The 26,728-nt window shown below is 46.4% G+C and overlaps 2 protein-coding genes across 2 annotated transcripts; both read right to left on the bottom strand.

Annotated features, from left to right (window-relative positions):
* Positions 1–1,807: 1,807 nt before the first annotated feature.
* LOC310888618 (gastrin-releasing peptide-like) lies at positions 1,808–7,702 on the bottom strand. Its single transcript, XM_083815492.1, has 3 exons — positions 7,489–7,702; positions 5,549–5,799; positions 1,808–2,183 (listed from the first exon to the last, which is right to left on the bottom strand). Exons 1-3 carry the CDS (start codon positions 7,634–7,636, stop codon positions 2,130–2,132), a joined length of 453 nt encoding a protein of 150 aa, XP_083671618.1. The 5' UTR covers positions 7,637–7,702; the 3' UTR covers positions 1,808–2,129.
* Positions 7,703–20,229: 12,527 nt separating this feature from the next.
* Positions 20,230–26,336, bottom strand: LOC310888580 (signal peptidase complex catalytic subunit SEC11C). The gene is made up of 6 exons (XM_083815384.1): positions 26,178–26,336; positions 25,880–25,989; positions 24,478–24,627; positions 22,127–22,246; positions 20,843–20,900; positions 20,230–20,439 (listed from the first exon to the last, which is right to left on the bottom strand). The coding sequence occupies exons 1-6, from the start codon at positions 26,217–26,219 to the stop codon at positions 20,386–20,388; spliced, it is 534 nt and encodes a 177-aa protein (XP_083671510.1). The 5' UTR covers positions 26,220–26,336; the 3' UTR covers positions 20,230–20,385.
* Positions 26,337–26,728: the final 392 nt, after the last annotated feature.

Below are 26,728 nucleotides of genomic sequence, written 5' to 3'. Positions count from 1 at the left end.
GGAGACCTCCCCGAGCAGCCCCCAGCCCCTCTCTGGGCAGCCTGGGCCGGGGCTGCGGCACCCGCCCAGCACAGGAGTGCGGCCTGGCGGGCAGGGGGAGCCGCCGGGGCTCCGCTACGGCCCGCAGAAGAGTCGGGAGATGCTATTTGCTATCACAGTCAATATCCCCATAGCTGTGCCGCTCAGATAGAAACTGGATGTTCACACTAGCCTTAAACTGGTCCTAAAGGTCCTAAAGCCAAATCTTCCATCCCCTTAAGCATGCACTTCAACCGTACAATCATGCCAAAGGAGGGCATAGCAGCGAACGAGCAGGATATTGTACATCCCATTGCCTGGACAGAGTGCCAAACTCAGAGCTGTGAATTGCCTTTTGTAGCCTGGCCGGCCTCAATGCTCAGCTCCCATCATGAGATCCCTCCAACCTGCACAGCTAGCTTGCGAGTGCCTGGAGTCCATTGTTTCCATCAGTCATGCATCTTAGATGCATAGTTTGTGTCTGGGCTTGCACACGACTGCCTGAACCTAGAGTGGGCAATGTGGAAGCCAGCTCATGCCTGAGTGTCTCAGTGATGCCTTTTCCAGATCCTTCCCCAGCAGTCAGTGCACACCGGTGTACCTAAGAAGTCCCTAAACAACTGCATCAGAGAGTCAGATGTATTCAGACCACTAGCTACAAGGCTTGATGCTCCGAAAGGGATGAAGATGTCTCAGCAGCGGTACTGAAAAATGGGACGCTCTGACAGCTGGCTCTGACCTGTACTTGCCTAACATCTTGGCAGCCTAGCAGTGCCCTGCTCTGCAAGAATGTTCCTTGCAAGGTCCCTCCAGTGCAAGTCCTGTTCTCTCTTGCCTACTTTCTCCTTAACCCTCCTAATCTTTTATCCCCAAGTGCACAGTGCCTCAGCCTGTGCTCTGGTGTTTAATGAACAGCAAAGGCTGGTGCCTCTGCTGTTGTGGTGAGTAAACAGCTCATGGGCTGTGGCACTGCTGTTTTAGGAGGCACCATTTTCTTTCTTATTCATTCTTCTTTGACCCAGGTCTGTTACTCCTGTCACGATGAGTCAGTCTGTTACCAAAACTTCCAGACCCTTCTTGTAGCTGCATCAGATAGGCACAGCTATGAGCCCATGACTTGGACAAACACTCCTGCTCCACAGCATGGGCCAAGGAAGGTAGAAACTACACTGAAGATTGACCTTTGTCCAGATCTGCTTCTCCTGCGTTGTGCTGGGCTTCCCCTCATCCTTACGGTCTGGTCTGTCAGTGCTCTCATTTGAGAGGTGGCAGCACATTATCTCCTTGTCTGGGTCTTTGATGAAGGGACTCTCCAGTTGGGTAATGAAAACTACAAGTAAGCAAGGAGCATTGCTTAGCTATAATGTGTTGTAGCCCCACAAAAGGTGTCACTCACTTGTTCTCCTGGGAGGCAATGTTCTTCCTTTAGACTCCTGTGGAAACACGATGGTGCTGGACCTGCTAGTCACATCTGTAGGAGTGCGTGCGTGTGTGGGAGCGTGCTCAGCTGCCGCTTCGCCTCTGAGTCAAACGAGGCAGAGCATCGCTCAGCAGACCTGCCTGCTGCCTGCCGTGGCAGTGCGTCGCGTTTCCTGCACTTGGTGCAGAGCTACCTTGGGAAGGCAGTGTCAGCTCCCCTTTATTGAACAAAAGGACAGGCCAGGGAGCAATTCAAGAAGAGCTTCAGTGGAAAGTGAATCATTCTATTGTATCTTTGTTACTAGCTACGACACAGCCAATTTCCATTTTATTAAATAAAAGTATAAACTCGGCCTTTTTGTTCAAACTATTTATTGCAAATGTTGAAATGTCATGTAATTTTAAACTAAGAGATGAACTGATTAGATAGACGTTGTATAATTAGTTGGAAGACCCTTCCACGACAATTATGCATATCAAAGCCATTTAAGTGAGAAAATGCAACCTTTAAAATGAAGTAGAGCGTAGTCATTGCTGAAACATACAAGAATATTTGTATTTAGATATTTTACTCAAAGGAAATATTGTTTACAGAAAGGAAACCTTGTTGATTATCTGATACAATCAAGTGCTTGTGAAACATAGTCTCTTATGGAAAGTATTCCATTTCTTCAAGGTTTAGAGACCTTCTTTCAGCTTGGAGTGTTCTCTTTCATATTCACAACTTGAAGCAAATACTCCATCATCTAATAAAGAGAGAAAAATAGTATTTATAGATGAGTCCTGACAAAAGTCACTCACTAAGTTAATAAGTCTAATACACAGGCTGCTCTGTGTATTCACATAACAAACAAATTCCTAATAATCTTTCCAAAACAGACCTCATTTGTCTCAGCTTAATAACCAACTGCTGAAGTATGAGGAAAGTCGTTCTCCTGAATAATTCAGTCTGCCATCTCATTTATATAATGTCTCATTAGTGATAAAAAGCCAAGTCACAGAAACAATTTAAAGCTTATTTTCCAGCTTACTTTTTACACTTAGACCAGCTTGCAGAAGAGATTTCCTTTCTGCCCTTTAACTACTTTAATTGTAGTTTATTCACTGAATAAAGAGCAGGCGAAGTCTTCATTTGCTAATTTCATTTGCATTAACTGAAAATAGGAGAAACTAACTCAGGCACACCACCCTAAGCCTAATTTCCTGCTATGCTCAATTCTTGGCCATTTTGACTGTCTGTGTGCAATGATACTTATCCTCCTTTGGTTCAGTCCACTAGAAAGGGTTTTTTTAATTATTATTATTATTATTTTATTGTTATTGAGAACTGTACAGCACAGTGTGAGCATCAGTGGTGAAGAACGCACTGAGTGAATTTGAGCTAAGAAACAAGACCCTGAATTGAATTACCTGAAGGAAATATCTGTATTTACTTCTGCAGCCTCTGACTTTGGGGGTAGTAACTTCTGACCTTAAATTTAAAGTTCAAAATTTAAACTACATCAGTTACTTTTGAAAAATTCCATGAAATAAAGCCTGTATCAATACATTGCTTCCCAACAGAGCCTGTCTTCACTTACGTTCAGCAGATGGGAGCATAGGGTTGCTCACACACGGTGAGAGACTCCTTGTGGTTAGCATCTCCATGAGTGCTTACCCAGTCTACGACAATTACAGCTGCCTTGATCATGATTTGGTCTTGGGAAGGCTATTTCATCAGCTGAAAGTAGAGTTCGTGATTCATCTTTTCTTGCTCACATTTCAGCACCGCAACTCAGTAGACGATTTCACAGTGAATACTAATCCACTGTAAACATGGTGGCTGGTTCCTCCTAGAGCTGGTTTCTATTTCAACTCAAACACAATATGGCTGGAAAAGTATCCAATGCCGAGTACAAACTTCTCATATCCACTCCACCATCATCATCAGTTTACTCTACTTGGCCACCTTCCACCTAGGCAGGTAGCTAATTTCATCCTTCCTGTACACAGACACCTTCATTAGCTGTGGTACAGCAGCACTTTAAATGAAGGTGTTGCCTGCACCAAGTATATTCAACATGGAACTCCTCCCATCCAGAAAAATCTACAGAATCAAAATCCAAAGGTCATTTACACTCTTCTGTCACTGCATATACGTATGTCCGAATTTTGTATGTACCAGAATTCCATCTTTTTAAATAAACATTGCCTCTTTTTAAAAAGATAACAATTACCATTATTTAAAGGTTTAGGAAATTATCACAGTCTTCTAAAATCAAAGCTTACATTTAATCTTCAGGTCTTCTGCATCAGGAAGGCAGATCTCAAACAGATATATATAGATATATAGTTTTTAGGTGCTGGGTTTTTGCTTTCTGAAGCCAATGGGAAAAATACCTTCCATCTTCTCTAGACTGCATATAATCAGCTGTTTGTGTCCAACAGACAGAAAGGACAGCTTTGGCATTCCTTTCATGATTATGCTTTACTTCGGAATAGAGACAAGCTAACTTTATGCATTGGAAACAAAAGGTTCTATGGCAAAATGAGGTTCTGCCAGTTGTTGTATGTCTTAGTTACAGGAAAGACATATTTATTTTACCCCTCATTTGAGAATTCTGGAGACTTAAGGCAATAATCTCATTATTCCATGTATATGTTCAATGTCTGACCCCAAAACTGTGGATATTAATTTAGGGTAAAAGTACACGTGAATAGAATTCAGTAAGGGCAATATCTGGCCTTTTTAAGTAAGATTTATTACCAAATAGTTATAGACGTCAAAATATTTCCCTCTTTACATAGCATAATGGAATTTGTTTGTCTAATTTGATTACAAAGCTGCACACAGCAGAGCTGAGGATGCGATAAATAGCTTACTTTTTAGATAGTATTAATCACAGTTATTATAAGCATCACTGTCATAAAGCCATAGCCAGAAAGAAACATATGGACAGCATTCATATCAGTGGTGTAAGAGACGTAAATCATGACTTAATTTAATGAGTAAATCTTTATCCTTATGCAAGTCAGCGACAAGGTATTCATTGACCACTGCACTAGGATTTCAAGAGGGAGACCAAGGTGAAGTTAGCTGAGGAATATTAACTATGTAATATCACTGCAGAATATGGGAAGAAAAAACTCTTCCCGCTAATGTCTTTAATGGTGTGTGTTATTCTTTCTATACTGTTTCAATGTCACCCAGAAGAATCCTGCAACTCTATCACCATTTCTGAATCTCATGCGTTATAAAGAAAGGAGTTTTCTAGTACATTTTGCAGTTTACTTGATAAATCTTTTAGACTCAGAGTACTTTCTGCAAAACCTCACTGATATCCTTCTGAGTGCATTTCACAGGATTTTCCAAAAGAACAGGGGTGAATCTGTACTTGTACCAAAGCCTTGTTACCTCGTGAACTAGGACTCATAAGTATACTAACTTCAGGGAGGAAGAGGCTGGTCCTAGGTGCACATTAAAGCTTGTCTGTAGCCACAGATTCTTTCTGCGTGACCAGAGATGACCACAGTAGTGGTCCGCATCATCAGCCAGAGAAACTGATGCTTGGGGGAAAAAGACTTTGGCGTGAGCCAAATGCAGAGCTAGGAGCTGAAGAAACCCTCCAGCTCAGCTGCTCCATCCCCTGGGGCTGCAGCGCCTTGAAGGCAAACATGATAATGGCACCTGGAACGGCAACAGAAGGGAACAGCTGGTGTGATGTGCTTTGCACACAATGCTCTTTGCCTTCTCTCTGCATGCACGCCTGTTTTTCACACTAGCTTGTTTTTGCTGAGTTGATACAGAACTTGCTGTTGATGTGGTCATCTCAGCATGAAGTGCTAGAAAATAAAAGAATATAACAACCGAGCAACTTGAAGGGAATCCGGACACTGCAATCTCTTGAACACCTGCCGAATTTATGCCCAGCAGCAAATCAGTTCATAAGCAATATAATCTGTGACTGACAATTTCTAATCAAGAGTAAAATCCTACTTGACTGAATGACTAGTGCATTAGGCACATTTCTAGTAATTTTCTGGACAACACACAAGTTAGAGGAAGCCAATACGTCACTGTAACACAGAAGTTGACTTTAAGGAATATTTTTACAGGTTTTGTCTTACTTACATCTTTCCAGCTGCTATTGTCATCTGTCTCCCAGGTATTCCTCGTATACCAGGGAAGCCCTCCTTTTAAGAAGTGAGCACTTTTATTTTCATTCCCTTCCAGCAGCCGTAGCAAATATTTGGACATTTCTTCCCACTGCAGAGAGTCATCCAGCTGCTTGATATTTTCAGGTAGTGCTGAAAATGGGATCTTGCTTTCTTCTTCATAACCATAAGGAAAATCTCCAGTGCTCTTTTTCCCCATTAAATGTCCTGTAAGAACAATGACTGTAGCATGAAATTCACCCAGACAGGCATGGATTTGATAGCTCAAACATCAGCTGGAAGTTCAAATTGACCGATAGTGTGAGGGAAGGAGAGGGAAGGGGAGAGAAGAGAAGGGAAGATGTTGAAACTGAAGCACAGCTGGGACTGGAGATGTTGTCGGTGTTGTGCACAACTGGTTTCCTACACTGGCAGAAGGAATGTTTCTCCAAACTGGGCAGAGATGACCACACATTTTGCCTAGAGCTAGGGAGAGGCACCTGGTTAGATTTGCTGGAATAAGGACTGGACGGAGAAGCTGAAAGTCTTAGACTTTCCTTGCCTTGATGTGAGATGTGGGAACTCTAATATTAAAGTCTACGCTCCAGTGCCTTTCCAGCAGCTGAACTGGACGCGTTTTTGCCATCCCATGCTTTGCTGCCATTAAAACGCAATCGTAATCGGCGCTGGGCTGCGAAGGAGACCACCGGGAGTGGCCGGCTCCGTGCTGAGCACCCGAGGGCAGCGGCTGCGCCTCGGCGCTGGGCAGCTCCAGCTCCTGCCCAGCTGCCCTCGGGCTGGCCTCTGGTTCCCGGTCTGAGCACGGAGGCAGCGGGAGGCGACACGGTCACCGCGTACCCCGCGCCCTCGTGCAGCGCAGCCCCGTACCGCGGAGCGCGGCGCGGCGGGGCCGGCAGCACCGGGGCGGGCGCGGCCGGCGTCGCCCCTCCTGTAGCGCCCGTGCGCTCGCCAAGTCCCGGCACCGGCACCCCGTGCCGACCGGAGCCCGGCGCTCCCGGCCGCGGGGGAGACGGGACGGCCCCTGGCGGGGACGCGGCGACCGAGGGGACGGCGGCGGCCGGCGCAGCAGGTGGCCCGGAGCCCGACGGGGCGGGTCGGGACGGGTCGGGACGGGGCGGGTCGGGACGGGACGGGACGGGACGGGACGGGGCAGATCGGGACGGATCGGGACGGGACGGGACGGGACGGGACGGGGCGGGGCGGGACGGGACGGGACGGAACGGAACGGAACGGGTCGGGTCGGGACGGGACGGGACGGGGCGGGTCGGGACGGATCGGGACGGGACGGGGCAGATCGGGACGGATCGGGACGGGACGGGACGGGACGGGGCAGATCGGGACGGATCGGGACGGGACGGGACGGGACGGGACGGGACGGGACGGGACGGGACGGGACGGGACGGGGCAGATCGGGACGGATCGGGACGGGGCGGGACGGGTCGGGTCGGGACGGGGCGGGTCGGGACGGGACGGGGCGGGTCGGGACGGGACGGGACGGGACGGGACGGGACGGGTCGGGACGGGACGGGACGGGACGGGGCGGGTCGGGACGGGACGGGACGGGACGGGACGGGACGGGACGGGACGGGACGGGACGGGTCGGGACGGGTCGGGTCGGGTCGGGACGGGACGGGACGGGACGGATCGGGACGGGACGGATCGGGACGGGACGGGACGGGACGGGTCGGGACGGGACGGGGCGGGAGGGAACGGGACGGGACGGGACGGGACGGGACGGGACGGGACGGGACGGATCGGGACGGGACGGATCGGGACGGGACGGGACGGGACGGGACGGGTCGGGACGGGACGGGACGGGACGGGTCGGGACGGGACGGGACGGGGCGGGTCGGGACGGATCGGGACGGGACGGGTCGGGACGGGACGGAGACTTACCCACAGCCCAGTGGCTGCCGCGGGGATAGATCTTGGTGAGCGCGGGGGAGCCGCCGGGCTGCAGGGGCGCCGCGCCGCCCTGCGCCGCCAGCAGCGCCAGAGCCAGCAGCGGCAGCGCGCCGGGCCGCCGGGGGCCGCCGCCGCCCATCCTGCCGCTGCCGCTGCCGGTGTCCCTGCCCGTGTCGGTGCCGGTGCCGGTGCCCCTGCCCGTGCCCGTGCCGCCGTCGAGCCGCCCTCCGCTGCGGGCCGGCCCCCGCCCGGGCTCCAGCTCCGGCTCCGGCTCCTGCTTCGGCTGCGGCTGCGGCTGGGCCAAGCGCTGCCGCCGCCGCCCCCCTTTATACGGAGCCGGGACCGGGCGCGAGCGGAGCTCCCGCGCCTGACGCCTCCTCACGGGGCCGGGGCTGCGGCCGCCCCCGGCCCCCCGTGCCTCCGGCCTGCCTCCGGCGGGGGCGGGGGCGGCCTCACGCAGCCCGGACCCCCCCGCTCCGGCGGGGGGAGGCGAGGGGACGCCGCTCCCGGGGTTCTGCGGCCGCCCCGTCGGGTCGCTCTCCCCAGCCGCCCCCGCCGCAGCCCCGGCGCCCCTCCACCGGCTGCCCCGGGGCCGCTCGCCCTGTCCCGGCCGCTCACGGGGGCGCCGGGGGGTCCCGTGCTTGCGGAGAGCGCCGGCCATTTCGCTCGTAGCCGTTTTCTAATTGCGTTTGCAAGCCAGCAACTTCAGAGAAGTCTGTGCTCCCCTCGCCCCCTTCGCCTGGCGGCTGTGCTGCCCTGCGGCGGCCGCGGGCGGGCCGGGTTCCCTGCGCCGGGCAGCCCGGCGGGGCCGCGGCGGGAGCGGAGGAGCTGGGCGAGGGAGCGCGGGTGCAGGCGCCCGGCTCTGCCCAGGGGAGGCTCTCACGCTGCCAGGCCAGTCTGCAGGACCCGGGAGCCAGGGTGTATCACAGTATCACAGTATCACAGATTTCTAGGTTGGAAGAGACCTCAAGATCATCGAGTCCAACCTCCGACCTAACACTAAGTACTCCACTAAACCATATCGCTAAGCTCTACATCTAAACGTCTTTTAAAGACCTCCAGGGATGGTGACTCCACCACATCCCTGGGCAGCCCGTTCCAATGCTTAATAACCCTTTCGGTAAAGAAGTACTTCCTAACATCCATGTCTGCCTTCCCTCTCTGTTGCATAACTGCTTTTTGGAAGGACTCTAAGGTCCAAATAAATCTGCCCGCATACAGAAAGCATGACAATGTCCCCAGAACTGATTTGCTGCTCTAGCCTGAGATGACCGAACAGGTTGACAACTTTCGGAAGAGCTTATGGGAAAAAGTTGCTCCAGCATTTTTTTGAGGCAGAGAAACCATTGTAAAATGACAAAACGCAAAGGACAGCATCATTTTAAGTTCATTGAGAGAGAAGATCTTGGGCAAAGAGTTCCTTTTAATTTTCAGCATTGCATGAATTTACTGTCAGAGGTGTTTATGAATATGACTCTCAGGTTTGCAGGACTTTCTTCTTGCCTTGAAGAGAGACCCTGTAAACTTTCCAGCACTCTGAGGCACCCAGAACGGGCTGACTTCCTGATAGTTAACGGGTGAAAGGATTTCCATCCTGAAGAGATGCTGAAGAGGAAAGGGTGGGTGAGTCGCTGAAGGAGTCAACAGAGGACTGTGGAGGCCATGAAGAACTGGAACAGTTAAGTGCGTACTCAGCTTCAGGTACGTAGATTTGGTGGAGGGAAGGTGGATGAGTAGTAGAAGCATGTGGAGTCCTGATGTGCTGTTTGTCCCAGAAGAGAACAGACACAGGGATGTAGTCGTGTGGAACTAGCACAGTTTGTGTGCTGGTTTAGTGTCTAGAGAAATGTGTCATGATACAGTTTACGGGGCTGACTGCAAGGGACTTGCCAGGTCCTTCAGCTGACCCCACAAATCTGGAACCGAACTATACCCATAGTTCTTTCCTAATGGAAACTACCGTGGGTGTAAACTAACATAATTAGTGGGCAAATCATCTAGCACAATCACTTTTGAAGTCAATTGTGTGGCCTACTGTATGAGCTGAATTGTTCCCTTGTTTAGTCTTAGTTTATTGCATCTCCTTTTACTGCTTCATGCGATTCATTCCTTTATTTTGGTTATTAATTATGCATTCTTGTTTAATTTACAATAGTATTTCCATGCCTCAATCAGGAGTTTCAGTGCGCAGCCTGTGGCACAGCTACGGAAAACACGTGCTCTGTGCTGAGCAACAGATGATCAGCCACAGCATTGCCACCCGTGGGAAATTCTAATTGTTCATCGCAATTCGAGACAGGAAATGGAAAATTCAGAAAACTGTCTATTTTCAGAAGAAAGCAAAGCAAAACGTTTGGCTTCTCTAAGTCGCCATACTGGAAGCCCTCCAGCCGTCCTCGCCTCCCTGCCTGCTGCTCTGGAGCCACTGTGCCGGGGCCCCAGCGGGCTCCCCGCTGCCCTGGCCTTCCCGCCCCACGGCCCCCGGGCCCATGAGCACAGCATGGTGCATCACAACCCCGCATGGCGTGGCCCCGTAGGGCCAGGGCCCGGTATCGGCAGGGCAATGGTCGGCTGCTGGCACTGCCACATCCACACGGGCTAACCTGGGAAACCACTTGCTTTCTGCCACTACCTTCTGCACAGTGCTTTTGTTACTTTTCAGCCATTTCTGGTGGTTTTGCCTCTGTTGCTTTCTGTCGGGTTTATTGCTGATGAACAGCATAAACCAAGGTTGAAACCCTCTGATCAAAAAGTCACATATGGCTGTGTACAAGACCTACACTGTTAGCAGGCTTTGGCTAGAAGTGCCAAAGCATGAATTCTTACTCAGTTGGTTGTTGTCAAGCACTCCTAAGTCTCACTTGCTACAAACACTATCCAAACAACTAAACCTTTCTCAGATTTTGTATACGTACTACGTCTTCGTACATTTCATGTGCTAAAGGATGTGCCTTCACATTAAATCTCATTTCACCCTGCGTTAGGTTACTTTAATTTGAGTTTTCTCCTTATGCACTTCCATTTTTATATCTTGCATTATGGTCTTAATTTGTTTGCTCTTTAGATCATTAAAATTACAGTGAAAAGTACAGATCTACTGAGTTGATTGAACTTGGGTTTGAATTTTCTTTTTAATTGGGATTGGCTTTTTGAATTGAGGGACATTTTTTGCTGAGAAAAAAAAAGAACAAAACCTTATCTTCAGGGTTTTGTCATAAGATGCATTTTAAAATCATGTTAACTACCCCAGACATTCAACTGGCTTACCTGAAGCAAGCCACCAAGAGGGTTTTTGGTCTTTCTGGAAAAGGAAAACAATAATTTTCCTAAACTAAAGCAACCCTAGAGGCCTGTTAATCTTTTTAGGTTCTACCTTTGCTTTTATACTGACAGCCATCTTGACAGCCTGCTCTCATCATTGTATTCAGTGGAAGCTTATCCTCGCTCTTTTCAGGAGAAAAAGACCTTAGTAAGATCTTCAGTCCCACAATTTGCACATGTATCTTGATTCATGCACACACTCAACTGAAACCCATGAAGACGGAACTTAAATATAGAGCCCTCAACATATCTACAGAGAGTATCAGAGACAGACTTGTGCTTTTCCAAAGGAGCCTAGGCTCTGTAGAGCCTAGGCTTACACATACCCCAGAACATATCGTATTGTTTGTAGTATGTGCTGGACACACCAGAAACTCTACTTCATTTGTCTGTAAGATATAGCTGCCTGGTGAAAAGCTGCCTTTCTTTGGGGATCAAAACATCCATCACGGCGTTCTCAGGACCTTCCTCACCCTCTGTCAGAATGTCTGGCTGCCACTTTGGCAAATCTAATCCATGAGAGCCCAGCAGAGGTGAGCTGACCTGCTCTTCCATGCCTTGCAGTGGGCTGAAGAGAAGGTGATGCTTGAACAGTTGCACCTGGACCACTGAGGACAGCCCCACGACTGGCGGGCACAGAGCGTGCAGATGGCAGGGAGAGGCAGCGGCACCGGCCCTGACCAGACTAGGACTCTGCGACAGCCGGCGGTTGTTTATCACAGCCCCACTAGGTGCTGCTCGAAGGAGGCAGGCTATGGCCTGCTACGTGAGCAGCTGATCCTGCACACAGCACCTCGCTGGGTGAGCCGTGTCACTGGGTGCAGGACGTCTCAGTCCCAGGGGAGCACGTGCCTGAGTGATGCTGCTTGCCTGTGGCCTCAGAGGAACTAGGCAGACAGGTTAATTAAATGAACTGAATCTCTTCGATAAAAACTCATGCAGCTTGACAACCCCCTCCCCAGGTCCTTAGTGGCTTTCATGGAGTAGGAGAAAATGGCAGCATCTTCGGACTGATGGGGCATGAATTGGTGCACTGTGTACCCTGCCTCGTCTTTCACGGGGTTGTAGCTAGAACTGGGCTGCAAACACGTGAATGAGCAGCGCAGCACATGGAAAACACACCTGCAAAAAGAACCAAGTACTAGTTCTCAAGCAGAAAAACCCAATCTTTAGGACATAAAACCCAAACCTCCATTTAAAACTAAGCCAAAGCACAGCAAGGATGCTGAATAATTCCCATCTGCAAATGCATAAAGCGGGCAAGAGGGGCATCTGAGGCCCTGTGACGGCTGGGAGCACCTCCACCACGACAGCAAGAAGCCAGGCAGTGGAGCGCGGGGCAGTGCATTGCCACCGGCAGCCCACACGCTGCCAGCCTGGCCCAGCTCCTGCGAAGTGCGGCCGGGAGCCGAGGTGCCAGGGCAGCAGGGGCGTGAGGCACAGCCGTGTGCCCTGCCTGCACCTCGCCGGCAGCAGAGCAGCAGCCAGGGGTGAGGTCTTGGCACTCAGGGAAGGATGTGCTCCAAGTCCAATCGCCATGGCAGGGCTTGTCCTTGGGTCACAACTTGGACCAGGCGCAGGCTGAGGACCGCTGGCCAGGGCTGCGGGGATGGGCCCAGGGATGAGCCCTCTTCCCTGGCCTCGCTGCCACCACTCAGCCCAGCAACAGGGCTGGCCCACTGCTTCGACATGTTTGTGCATTACAAGCATGTCTTTGTTTACTTCCTCATAAGGATAAAAAAGTAACATGGATTTATCCTAATTCTTATTTTTTCTATTAACCTCTTCAGGAAAAAAAAATAATTTAATAATATACAGAAATAATGTACTGGAACCCCCACAACAGGAAAGGATCCAGGTACAGTAAACATATGCAATCAGTTTAAGTGACTTGTTCATATGAGACAACCTTTCTTTCTTAAAGAAGAAATCCAATAACATAAATTCCCATAACGTAATAACATAATAACATAAATTGTGAATGCCCCATCCCTAGAGGTGTTCAAGGCCAGGCTGGATGAGGTTTTGGCCAACCTGATCTAGTGGGTGGCATCCCTGCCTACGGGGGGGTGGGGGGGGGGGGGCGGTTGGATTTAGATGATCATTCCAACCCAAGCCATTCTACGATTCCATGACTCTATGAAATTCATGGTTGAACTTCAAGAAAAAGCTTTCTGTGTTTTCAGATACCTTTCTACTTGCCATGTATCTCTTTCCCTGTGGCAAAGTGAACTACTGTTGCACTTCATGGCAGAAAACAGTAATGGGCTTTAAATGCTGATATCACAATAGCACTGTTTATTTTGCTTCCTTCACATTTTAGACAAATATGATTGTTCTATCGGCAAGGCAGTTTTTATGGAAATAAAAAGGGATAAAAGAAAAATGGTGTACCTTTCATCGTTTTCTTTGTAGTGATTCTGACGTTACAGGTAGCTATGGCATATATACAGAGCAAACAATGGTTTAAGCATATCAGCAATGTAATAATAGGGCACGATCACTAAGGAATACTTTGTAAATGTTGAAGATGCTGAATGGACTAGTCTTCAGTGCTCCGAACCTGTACTGAGGGCAGGCGTTCTGCAAACAACCTGAGCACTGACTCTCAGCAGCAACAGTTCCCTGAAGAACTGCAGACATTTTTTCAGAAAGGAGCTCCACAACTTTGCAGAGGATGAACAACGTGAAATGATAAACATTTATTTAACAAGGCACAGTTTAAGATATTTGGCATCGTTTGTACCTCATTTTAGGAAGTCCTAGACCTTGACAGTTGAGGCTTAACTAAGGTGATGGCTTATTGCACATTTAGTGTGTGTCAGAGGGCTGCGTTAACCATCCCTTCTAGTGTTGTGATTTTATTTTATTTTTTTGTGGTGAAGGGGTTCAATATTTTGAGAACCCAAGTGGCAAGCATTTATGTTTCTGCATTCTTGAGAACTGCTGTTGGCCAGATGCAGGCAGTCCCAGCTGAGCCTTCCCAGAGAAGACCAAATGCTTCAAGCCACACAGCTGTGCTGGCAGTCTGGGGGAGCACAGAGCGATGGGACGCGAGCTGCGGGTACGCAGGGCTGGGACAGGTCGTTGGCAGCCTGAGCTGGCGCACAGAGGTGCTGGGGCTCTCCAGCCAGTGTGCCCGGGGCCTGGAGGTGAGGGGGGCAGACCCTGGTGGGCCACTGGGAAAGCTGGAGGATGTGGCACAGCTGTGAGCCCTGCGAACATGCAAGGACCTCTGTCTAGAGAAGGGCACAGGAGCAGTTTAGGGACATTCTCCCCATGCAGGCTGAGCTGTTTCAGCTGGACTTCCACACCAGCTGTGGCTGAGCTGTGCAGCAACCCAGCAGGTGACTCATCTGCCAATTTGTCAATTTGCAACTAAATCTATGGAAAATAAGTACCATGAAAATATAAAACTACAGGTTTTGTTTCCCAAATGTCAACTTTCTTCCATATTTAGAGGCTAAAGCTGGATTTATAAATATGATACATGTTTGAGAAAATAGAGCTGAGGAAACTGCATGACAGAAGTCTAGATAGCTATTAGATGAAGCGCAGAACAATTGTAGGTGCCAGAAGGGACAGGCATTTGCAAGCCACAAGGCTATGAGGAGGCCCCAAACTCCATACACAAGAAGCAAAGCAGGAAAACAGCATTTCACTAAGCAGCTGGCAAATAGGTGGATGTTTCTTGGAAGCAGGGGCCAGCGTGGCCAGCCCCTAGCCCCTTGGGCTACCTTCAGGCAACCAAACACAGCCCCAGCTGTGCTGCAACTGTTGGAGCATGGCCCTGGCTAGGGCAGTGAACCAAGGCTTCGGGTCTCCCTCAAGAGAGCCATGCTGCGTGCCCTGCCTGCCAAACAGCAAAAACCCAGGTGGGACTCCTTCTTTCTCCTTCTTTCTCCTTCTCCTTCTCCTCCTCTTTCCCCTTCCCCTTCTCTTTTCCCTTTCCCTTCCCCTTCCCCTTCCCCTTCCCTTTCCCCCTCCCCTTTTCCTTCCCCTTCCCACAAACGTGACCTTCAACTTGCTGGAAAATGATGTCCTAACATAATTACAAAAGAAATGGAGCTTTGTCCATAATGGCTTTTTTTTTTTTTTGGTAAAACTCAAATCCAGACAGATATTCATATTGCAAACAGCTTCAGAATTGAGATGGTGGCCACATCCACATCAGGTTTTTATAGATCTACATATAGCTACAGACTACATGTACACACCATACGTGTTTGTAATTTCTGCTGATAGCATAGTTACACGCAAATGATAGAGAAGCAGAGTTGGTTCCATGTGCAAAAGTAATGTACTGAAGCATAAATGGTGACAAAAGAGATGGAATATACTTATTTAAGCCAAGCTGTGTAGCAGGGAAACGTATTGAATTGTTTGTCATTTATGTGGCTTACGTTTTGTTTGCTTTAGGCCCATAAGATGTTCAAAGAAACACTGATAAAATCCATGCACACCAGTGAAAATGTTGTTTTCATCACTGTTGCTTGCTATCTTGATTAAACACAGAGAGAAATGACTTGCTAACAAGGCTTGAACTGGAATTCTCTCTGCATTTACTCCACACACATTTTATCTCTACCAACGCAGGCTGCAGGTAAACCTGAATATTGGGGCTGTTAGAAGCTGTATGAAATACTATGGCCAAGATATACCAGAGGTCAAATTAAACATAGCAAAACTTGTTTTTTCCTTTCTTTTTAAAACTGGAAAGTTTCAGGCTTCCAGCTTCAGAAGGCTCCTTACCAGGGTACTGTGAAGTCCTAAGGCAGCTCCATAGAAACAAATGGAAATTAGGTGTGCAACCTACCTTCTGGCTTCAGAAAACATACTTATCCACAGCTCTTGACACCTGAATTCCTGTGGAAATCAGCCTAAGGGGTGTACATCTTGCTAGCACCGAGCACTTGATGCCAGGCCCCTCGCAGCCAGACAGGGAAGGTTTCGGGATGCCAACTCTTCTCCCCCTGGGTAGGAGTAAATGAGGACTAAAAGTCATTTCAGGACAGACATACAGCTGTCTGTGGATGCTTGTGCCTTCTCTCTCTTTTGCCTTTCAAGGAACTATCAGTGATGGGCCTGGGTCTCTTAAGTCAGTAAGACAAAGATGTGGAAAAGATGTGGAAAAAATGTGGAAAAATGTGTGATTAACGGAAAAGGCAGGAAAAAGTCTGAATCATCTTTTCCGATATGTTAAGAGGTGAGTGCTGAAAGCATTTCTTTCTGAGTGATAAATCCTGTCAGCAGCATTGATGTTCAAAATAAGACAAACATCTTAAAAAGCTAGGCTATTCACGTTATGCAGAACTGCAAAGCACTTCTCCTGTAAAAAGCATGTGCTGCATAATTTGCATTTTTTTATCCTCTGAGAAAAAGAGATGTGATTAACGAAGCTTAATATACAACATCATTTCCTCTCCACTGAGAAAAAGACTTCACACTCTACAGAAGTGTTATGATTACAGCTCAAAAGATCTAACATAGTTATCTATGGTCTTGGACCCAGAAGACATCCTAAACCCCTGGATAGTTTTGTTTCATGCCAGTGCACTGCCGCAAACTAGAATTTCAGTGACATGGTGGGGAAATGATAGCTGAAGAAAGAGAAAGTGGGCTGGGAATCAGGAGAGCAAGCAAGAAGGGGTCAGGTGGTGTCCTTAGAATTTTGTGTCTTATGGCTTTACACATGATCTATCTAATCACATTTCTTTTCTCCTATCCGCCCACCCCAGACATGGAGGATCCTCTCAGCTCAGGCTACCTAGCATTTTCAGGAAGCCTTAGGCTGCAGGAGTGTTGCCACTGGACAGTGCAATGCAAACCACTCGCAGCAGCTACGACAGCCACTGCTCAGCAACACGCAGTGGGTTATGGGCAGAGACTGGGTCAGGTGGAGCTTTCACAGCATCAGCTCAGCCACGGTCTGATCAATCTCAAAGTATTAATGTTCATTTCCTGCTGCTGTTGGAGAATTCTTAATCTAAGGGTGCACATTGCTACACGGTTTGACTTCCCAGCTCCATAGTACGTGGTATTACTTCCACTACTTCCCTGGTGTTCCTTAGAAGCCTGCTCCATTAGTTGTTTCTCAAAGCAAATACAAATGCATTCTTAGAGCAAGAGCATATTTGGTTTTGAAGCACAGCAGTGAAAAACATGCTACAGCTGGGAAAATCTAGCAGCTCACAGTTCCCAAAAGCTAAACCTGCTCCTCCTCCTTTGCGTTTATATTTCTCCTGTTTGTTTTCCAGCAGAAAGCTACTAACTTCATCCTGGGTTTGCACGTTGCATTGGCTCCACTGAACACGAGAGCTGATGCAGATGTTCCCATGTGGCCTGCAGTAGGAGGATTGCTTGGGCTCAGCAACAGGAACATGGAAAATCAGTCCAGCTGCAGCACGTAAAGTCACCGTCAAACTTGTTCTCAGCAAGACTAGTAGGAAAAGCTTGCAATATCCAGTTATGAAATGTATCCAGGAGCGAACTGCATTCTCTCCACTGCAGACACTAATATTTAGGAGACTAAATCATTCAAATATTGTACAGTGCAATATACTCACAGCAGAAAGGAAACATTCTCCTGATAAGCATTTCACCATTGCAGCTCATTTATCATTGATATCAACCTAAGAACTAAAGTATTTGTTACATTTATTGAGCTAAATGAAAGGCTTTCCATCAGAAATTTATATTCTTGGAAAACTTTTTGTGCTCCTTCCCTGACTTCTAATCTAAGGAAATTAATGAACAGTATTCTCTAACTAGATTATCAGGGACATAAATGGTTGGCTTAAAGTGGCTCAGACAGTAATGGAAATGCAGGACAAAAACAGAATCAAGAGCAGCTCAACCCAGTTGGCCAGGACAGGAGGCCAACAAAATAGGCCTGATAAAAGCGGCACCAGTTAGCAAACTAATGCAGTTTATCCACAGAAAAGGGAAGCTTTCCAAGCTGGAAGTGAAGCTTTTGTATATGGTTCTGTACAACCATAGATTAATTTGTTCAGTGCTTATTTCCTTCTAATGCAGAAAATGATGAACATGCAACCATGTTGTCCTTCAGCTCTCCAGCTTTTCAGGTAGTAATGTTCCCACCTACAGATGTAGCTGGAGAGAGGCTCCACGCAGTTCCTCACATACCAGCTCTCTAACCTACTATGTCCAAAGGGTAAACCACAAGGCCTCACTTCATTTTATGACAGATAGTCTGTTCTTGAATTCTCAGACACCTCAACAAACTGGTAAAGCAAGGAGACAGAAGTAGTCAGCATTAGACATCTCTTTCCTACACTATCAAGCATAGGAAACAAGAAATCTTCAAAAGGAAATCAACACAAGATTGAGCCAGCAACGTGCACTTGCAGCCCAGAGAGCCAACCATATCCTGGGCTGCATCCGAAGCAGCACGGCCAGCAGGAGAAGGGAGGGGATTCTCCCTCTCTGCTCTGCTCTCGTCAGACCCCAGCTGGAGCCCTGAGCTCAGCTCTGGGCCCCCAGCAGGAGAAGGACGTGGGCTTGTTAGAGCAAGACCAGAGGAGGCCGCAAATGTAATCCAGGGGCTGGAGCACCTCTCCTACAAAGACAGGCTGAGGGAGCTGGGGGTGTTCAGCCTGGAGAAGAGAAGGCTCCAGGAAGACCTCATTGCAACCTTTCAGTGCCTAAAGGGTGCCTACAGGAAAGCTGGGGAGGGACTCTGTCAGGGAGCATAGCGATAGGACAAGGGGAAACAGCTTTAAACTGAAAGAGGGAAGATTTAGGTTAAACATTAGGAAGAAGTTCTTTACTACGCAGGCAGTGATGCACTGGCACAGGCTGCCCAGAGAAACTGGGGATGCCCTGTCCCTGGCAGTGCTCAAGGCCAGGCTGGATGGGGCTGGGGGCAGCCTGGGCTGGCGGGAGGCAGGGGGTTGGAACACAATAGGCTTCAAGGTCCCTTCCAGCCCAAACCACTTCACAATTCCATGAAGATAAAACAACCCAAATGATAAACTTGGCCCATTATTATAGGTCTGTCCAGAATCCCACTCTCAAAGGTAGAATTGACTGCAATTGTATTGGAGTTGGAATAAATTCTAATTTCAGGAACACCGGTCCGGGGGAACAGGACTTACTACCCATACACTGCCTCCAAAAATTATTTTTTCTTAACTGGAATGGTACACTTCCAGAAAGACTGCCTTAAGAATACCTAAATTATTCTGACATGCTATTTATTATACTCGATTTTATTTCTACACAAATTGATACAAAATAAGTCATTTTTGTAATACAGTTTGTTGTGAAAACTGCTTAGACTGCTTAGTAGGACACAAAAGAAGTAATATTACTTGGAAAAATTCAGCAGTTACCTGCCTTTCAGCACTGGCAGTTACAACAGAGAGGGTGTCATTATTGTATAATAGCATATTTTTGTAGAGGTGAGGGATTACAGAAGAAACAAAACTCCATAGGAAAAAAAGCATCATGCTGTTCCTTATCAAAGAAACAAAAACAAAGCGAGTAAAGAAAACAAGTTTTGCTTTGTTGATGGTACAAAATTGACATTTGAATCCAAGAAGAGAAAGATCCAGAACTTCATGTAAGATGGTTATCAGGTAAGTTTTAAAATGAAAAAATCAATTTTATGTTCAACAGTCTTTAGGTGTCATATGACAGGAGAGAACAATACATCCTCAAAACAGGAATTTGGGTTATGTTTTTCCCTTATTGGTAATATTTCTGAAGCACGCAACTGTGCTTCTCATTTAGTAATTCATAAGTATTAATAAATCCCCACAAAGATTTTTTGTTAGCTTGGTCTTACGGCCAGGAACGTAAAGGCAGAAAGGTTAATACCTTGAATTCTAGAATCATGTAGAGTTCCTAAAAATCCAGCCATTAATTGTTTTTGTCTCTAGCCCATGAAGGAGAAAGTTTCACATTCACAAACAAAACAAAACAAAACAAAACACACTACAGTTCCATTTCTCAATTCTTAATTGCAATGAAAGCCCATTTCTCATTTCCCTCCCCTTCAGACCGTATCTAGACAACTTTCTTTAGGCATCAGTATGACTAACCTCCTACAACTCACCACCTGTTCCAACCCATATGCTATGTCTTTATTAGTGATGATAGAATAGTTTGCAAGATTGTGAGGAGATTGAGTTGACAAAAGATCAAAAATAATCAAGCAAAATAACTGAACACGCAGGAAGGACAAAATAGGTTCAGTTGCAGTATCACTTTAAAACAAAAAACCTTCATCAAACCACAGCGAGATCACTGTATTCTACAGCATGTTAAGAAGTGCCATAAGCTACTCTAGCACAACAGTCAGTGTCTCCCCTTTGCAAAAGGCTAACAAAGCGATATTTATTTCAGATGGTAAATTTGCCATTACATAATTAACCAACAGCCAATAGCTTTAATTGCACAGTTTATTTAGACAAGACAAAAGTTTGCACAGCTTTGTAACAGTATACAGAAAGTAAAACATCTGAAATATATTAGGCTTTTTCTCCTGTATATTTAATTTCGTACTTTGTTCTTGGAAAAGTGATTTTTTTCCTTTTCCTTCCTTCAGGATTCCCGTTTCAGTAGTACATAAGCTCCCATTACTGCCAGAAGAGCATACTGCAGAAGAAAAAGAATGAAGACTGATTACAATTTCTTTTAAGAGAAGCTTTGAAATCACAAATTGTTTGAAACATGCCCTCTACACTTTCTAGATGAGTACACAGTTATTGAGTTGTGTTCCTGTAGAATTACAGCAGTATTTTGGTGTGATCGTATTCTTTATAAATAGGCATCACAACCGTATATGCTTAACTCATTACATTCTATACATGGTTTTCAAATGATTAAAAATTGTCAGTTCTACTGGGTAACAGTCAAGCTAAAATAAGAAAGCATGAGAACACTACTTATTTCATATTAGCTAACAACAAAAATTTATTAGCATGTATCACAATTCCTTTCATATTACCTTTATTTGCTATTTTATAGTTTTAAGTATTCGAAGCATTTGTATACATACCTTAAATTTTGGATAGTCATTCATTATTATAGTTACCATACCAACATAGGGCAAAAATCTGTAATTGACAAAACAGATGAATGTAAAATAAACCCTCAAAAATTACATGGCCATGTTTCAATGTTACTCAGTCTTGAAAACTTTAGATAACGGATTTCAGAGAAAACAAAAACAGACAGATAGCAAGGGCTTTAAAGACAGTATGTACTTGATAATGCAAATTTGGGAGCAAGATTTCTGACTCCCTACTCCTTCCATCATGTAAATGCTTCAACTTGCTGAATATTATTCATAGCGTTAAAAGTACACATGCACCCCAAAAATGGCAAGTATCACCAAAATGAGGGGTACTGGCAAAAGCAAACCTAACATCCTGCAACACATCAGAATCAGTTTTTCAGTTGTTGTGAAGGTATAAAAGCCACATGATCTAAAACAGAAAGAGTTTTAAGTGAATATGGAACTTAAATTAACATTTAAATTAACATAACAAGCAAATAAATATTATTCCAGAAAAGTAGTTTGTACTGTTATGCGCGTTACCATACTTATGACGGCTTATGGAACACTTATTTTAGGCAAGAAAAATACAGATATATAACCTGATATAGAAAGTCCTACTTTCTACCAGGGTTGGCCCATGCCGTTAATCTTCGCCCACTTGAACATGGCAGAACACGCATCGAGCTTCTTGTTGCATTACTAACATTCTCCTAGCCCAAAAAATGCTTTGCAACAGGCTCTAAGCAAAAGTGATCAAAATCACAAGTGTGTAAAACCATCATTTACACTTGTCAGTAATGCGCACCTGAGGTGGGAATTAAGTTTATATATCTCAACATACATACATACATATATGTGTATATATATGTGCCTATGTATTTCTTAGATAAAAATTTAGATTATTTGAGAAAAATCTTAAGAGGTTGAATTTTTATCTCGACTGGGGAAGAAGATAAAAGCTCAAACTTTGCATAAGATTCCCATGAGATGTGGAAACATTTCCTAGTAAATTCTAACAACTGCAAGGATAGATTGGTTAATTTTTATTCACTGGCGAATTATTTACGTTGTGTGCTGTTTTTCAAAAAAAAAAAAAAATTATTCCCAGTCTGCATTAGTGAGAAGACTACAGAACGCAACTTTGCCAGGTAAATTAGTTTTATTACCATTTTATTTATGAAATTCAATAAATACCACAACAAATAAATCCAAGAGTGGAACTGATGTTAAGTTTAATTTTTTTCTATATTAGCTATAAAGAACAGACTTTGCATTACTCACCCTCTTGCTCTTCCAACAACATCTTTCTTCTCTAACCAGTTCTGACCTTCTTTGTACAAGCCTCTATCATCAACTTCATTATTATCACCTTTGGTCAGAAATTTGATGTTCCCATTTTCTCTAGAAGGCAACGAGGTGATAAAGTAAATACCACTTAATTTTAAAACTACAATTGACATCTACAAAGCACAATGAAGATGAAAAGTACTACAAGATTAGATAACAATGTTTACTTCCAGTCCTGCCTGGCCTGCTTATTTAACAAACACCATTAAATCATTAACATTTCAGTCTTTACTGACAGAGTCAACAGATTTTAACAAGAGATATTTTTCCTAGGCTGTCATCTGATGTAAGCAATTACACAATGAATATGAAAGGATATTATGATTGGATATTTTCTGTCCAGAACTGGCACTAAATTTCCTTAACAAAAGCAGGATATGCCAATCTGGGCAATCTGAGGGAAACAAAACAAAAGAAAACAAAAAATCCTCTCTATTTGCAATAGAATAGAAATTTTAAGCTAAAAATAAGACAAACAAACAAACAACCTAGAAACAGTATTTTATTTATCAAAGATCTCAACAGTGCAAAAAGTTAAAAGGCTTGTGCTTTTTTCTTTTTATGACAAAATGTTGAGTAAGACCCCATGAAGTCATCGCACACTGCAGAATGAATTTAACTGAATTTCAACCACGAGGTTCATGAAGCATGAGGTATACCCCCAGATTTTCCTATAGTAAATAGCAAAACAACACAATGCTTTAAGTACTTCTCTTTTATATATTTAACTCCTAGTAATCGTATTTTCATCAAAATAAAGTCCTGTCCTCCTTTTGATGCAAGTAAATACTGAGGACCCCTTAACACAGCTGCAAATCTGCATCAAAATTAAATATTCTGTCAATACTTTGTCACTGCAATACACTTTCAAGTCACTTATTGTTTAGCTAAACAATACAGGAAGTTCCTGGCAAAACTTCATTTATCTTTGTTATTTGTTAATGGGGCAGATAAGAAATAATACACGTAACAAGCCTTGAAATAGCATTGGGTGAACAAACTATTAGGTGCGGTTTTTACTGACATGTATGGGGAAAGCCAAGTGATGCGAACAGCTTCAGTAGGTGGCACTCTTTCCCCCACACGAATAAACGTACGCAGTGCTCGGAGCCTGGCTGCTCCCCTGCAGCCAGAGCTGATGTTCTGACTTCTCCCGGCCATTAGACGGCTCATTCCTTTTGTAGGAATACAGGTTTTAAACCCTTAACACAAATCATTGACTTTCCCTACCGTTTCAAATGGGCAGAGTATCTTAGACTTTGTTTTCAACATGATATAGTTTAACTGTTGCTGTTAGAAAACTTGCCATGTTTTGCTCCCTTTTAAGCATTATGCATGTGCAGATGATACGTGCAAGATTTTGGTTCAACACTCCCATTCAAACAAAAGTTAGTAGGTTTCCAGTCTTCAAAATTATTTTTCTCAAAAAGCTGCTAATTGCCAGTACTGATATCAATAAATAAGGAGCTTTTATGAAGACAAATTAAGTATATATAAAAAAAAAGAGGTAATTCTTGGATATAAGTATTTGTTTTGAAAAAGCACCAGAGACAAGATGCTACAGAAAAGACGAAGACTTGCAGTTCATAGCCCAGGCCTCCCGAGAAACAAATATGACAGCTCTTGCCACTTCCACGCTACCTTTTCAGTGTGCAGTAGAAATAGACCTGCCCTTCCTACATTTGGGAAAGGACTGTTTATCATACCAGATGCATTCAATAAAGGTAAAAACAACTAATCTGCCTGTTGCTTTTGAGCAAGAATTGTTGTTGGTGTTGTGACTAAAACAAAAATCTTTTCTCAATGAGTCAAATCTCAGTCTTCTGGAAAACCTCAGACAGCAAAGGTCACGTACTTGTCAGACTTATCTATAGCTCTGATTCTCTGTCTTTGCCTCCTTTCCACAATTTGCCCTGAGAAATAGCTATTTCTCATAACCAAAGACCCAGTTCTACAACAGTCACTATGCAGTGCAGTCTGCTCCCACACACATTGCTACCGATGGGAAAAAAAATGATGTGTACAGCTTGTGTTTCTGGACTCCTCTTTGGCACAGGTTTACCTATTTTGAACCTGACCAACTTTGCTGAGGGACAGGAGCCAGAGTCTCAAGAAGCATGCCACAGAATGGGGAACAGAAGCAGATCACATCCTAGAGACAAGCTGTATCTTAGAGCAAATCCTTGCCTGCCTTTTTCACAAAATATTACCTAATTATAACGTAAGTGAAAGTCATGGTGTAGAAAACTATATTTAGAAACAAGAAAAATGCCAAGTTGCATTACTTTTCATGAATTTTGATTACTCTGTGAACTATTGGAATGTCTCTGCCTTCAACCTTAAAAACAACTATTTCACCGGCTCGGATTGGGTCATCATGGAAATTTGTTAAGAACAACAGGTCTCCCCTGTGAAAAGCTGGTTCCATGCTGCCACTACAAACAAAGAGAAAAAGAAAATGTATTAGCATTATAGCAAACAAAGGAAGAACCACAAATACAAAGCAGTTAATTCTTATGGATAAACTCACAATTTTAACAGAAATCTGTAGCTTCCACCATTCAGCCACACCATACAGACATTTAACACACAACCGAAACCTCATTAAGCTCCAAGCTGAGCCAGCCTATAGAAGACGTTCCCACTGCCTCAGTGAAAGAAATAAAACAAATAAGCTCTATAGAAAAGTAACAGTATTGTAGCTATTATGAAGGAACAAAACGAGCCATTCTGCTTAAGACAACTAATCCATTAGCAAAAAGCCAAAAGATGTTTCAGAGCAGCACTGGAAAGACTTCTCTACATTGAGTTTAGCTAACATGAGCAAGACTCGTAGCTGCACCAGTGATTACTACTAATGACCAGAAAAGTCCATGCCTTTTCTCCAAAGCCAGACACAGTAGATATGGGTAACATCCTTTAATGTAGGACTCCAGATCCCATTACCACCTGCACTAACAGACTTCTCCCATCAAAATGCTGTTATTTCCCGCGTATGTTCCTTACTGATGCACACTCAATTTCTACGGGGCTGAATCTTCCATTAACGTGTGTTTAAACTTCGTGTATTTGGTCAGCACTCAGGGGCCTCCAGGACTGGGTCTTTACATACCAGAAGTAAGTTAGCATTGTGATAGAAGTCATGCAGAAGCGTAATTTACTAAAAAAGCAGCTTTACTGTAATGGAATTTTAAATGCAGAAATGGCAAAAAAGAAATGAACAAATAAACCTGAAATTGTTCAACGCCTTCAGAAAGTGCAATACGCTTACTGAATTCTTCAGGCAACAGAAGCTTCACAGCATTACACGTATTCCTACTAAAGCAGAACTGAGTTTTGGAATCATAACCCCTCCGTCCAAGGATTGCTATTCCCAGATAGTAATACTGACGACCAATCTCGGGTTGTTGATGGGTACGTTAAGGGAACAAACCTACGTTTTCAAAGGTTTCACTCAATTACTGCTTCCATAAACTTCACTGAACTAGATCGCAACTACGAGGAGCTTCTGCTCAGCGCCCGAACAGAGACATAGAAGAAAATAAGTGTTTGTGGCCTGCTTCACGTAGGTGACGCTCAAAACCCCACACGTAAGCAGAGGGCACGGGAAGGTGCCCGAGGGCTGTGACAAGGCTGCCCGTGGCCAGGAGCGCCTCCGCCCCCGCCCCCGCCCCCACCCGCACCCACCTGAGCACCACCACAATGGGGCTCTCGCTGCCGGTGACGACGATCAGCCCCTTCCATATCATCAGGGCGGAGGAGACGATCATGGCGAAGTTCAGCACCTGGTAGTAGAGCTGCAGAGACAACGGGCACGTCTTTGCGCGCCGCCCCGGGGGCACCGCGCAGCCCCGGCGGGCAGCCGGGCCGGCGGCCCCGGGGCCAGACCCGGCCGCCCCGAGACGGGCTGCGCTTGCTCCGCCTGGCGACGCCCGCTAGGTCGGCGCCCCCGCGGCTCGCCCCGCCGCCCCCCGCCGCCACCCGCCTGCCGCTTGTTCATGCGCCGCAGGTCCCCGAAGAGGTCCATGGCGGCCCCGCCGCCCGCCACAACGGCCGCCGCGGCTCTGCAGCGCTACCGCCTGCCCCGAGCGAGGGGCTCCCCGGGAGTTGTAGTTCTCCGCCGCCGCCCGCCCCGCTCGCGCTCGGTGTCGCCGCGACCGCTTTGGACTACAACTCCCAGCATGCATCGCGGCACGAGGCCCCCGCGGGCGAGGACCCTCGCGTCCCGCCGCCACAGGTGCCCGGCCGGTTTGCTGCCTGGAGGGCTCCCGGCGGGGAGCCGCGGCCCCGCGACAGCGCGGAGCGACCCGGGCCCGTCTGCGGGGCGGCGGCGCGGCGGCGGCGGCCCGGGAGGCCGGCGCTTTTCGGTCAGGCACGTGCCGGGCAGCTCTCGCTGGAGGCGTGGGCGCGGCTCATTGGCTGGCCCGGCCGGACGGGCGGGGCAGGGCCGCCGGTGCCGGGAGGGCGGGCGGCGCCGGGCAGGCGGCGGTGGTGGGGCGGTTCCGGCAAAACAGAACGGCACAAAGAAATAAAAAT

Source organism: Anser anser (genome assembly GCF_964211835.1).
Source record: "Anser anser genome assembly, chromosome: W".
Classification (NCBI taxonomy): domain Eukaryota; kingdom Metazoa; phylum Chordata; class Aves; order Anseriformes; family Anatidae; genus Anser; species Anser anser.
This window is presented reverse-complemented; position numbering and strand designations above follow the sequence as displayed.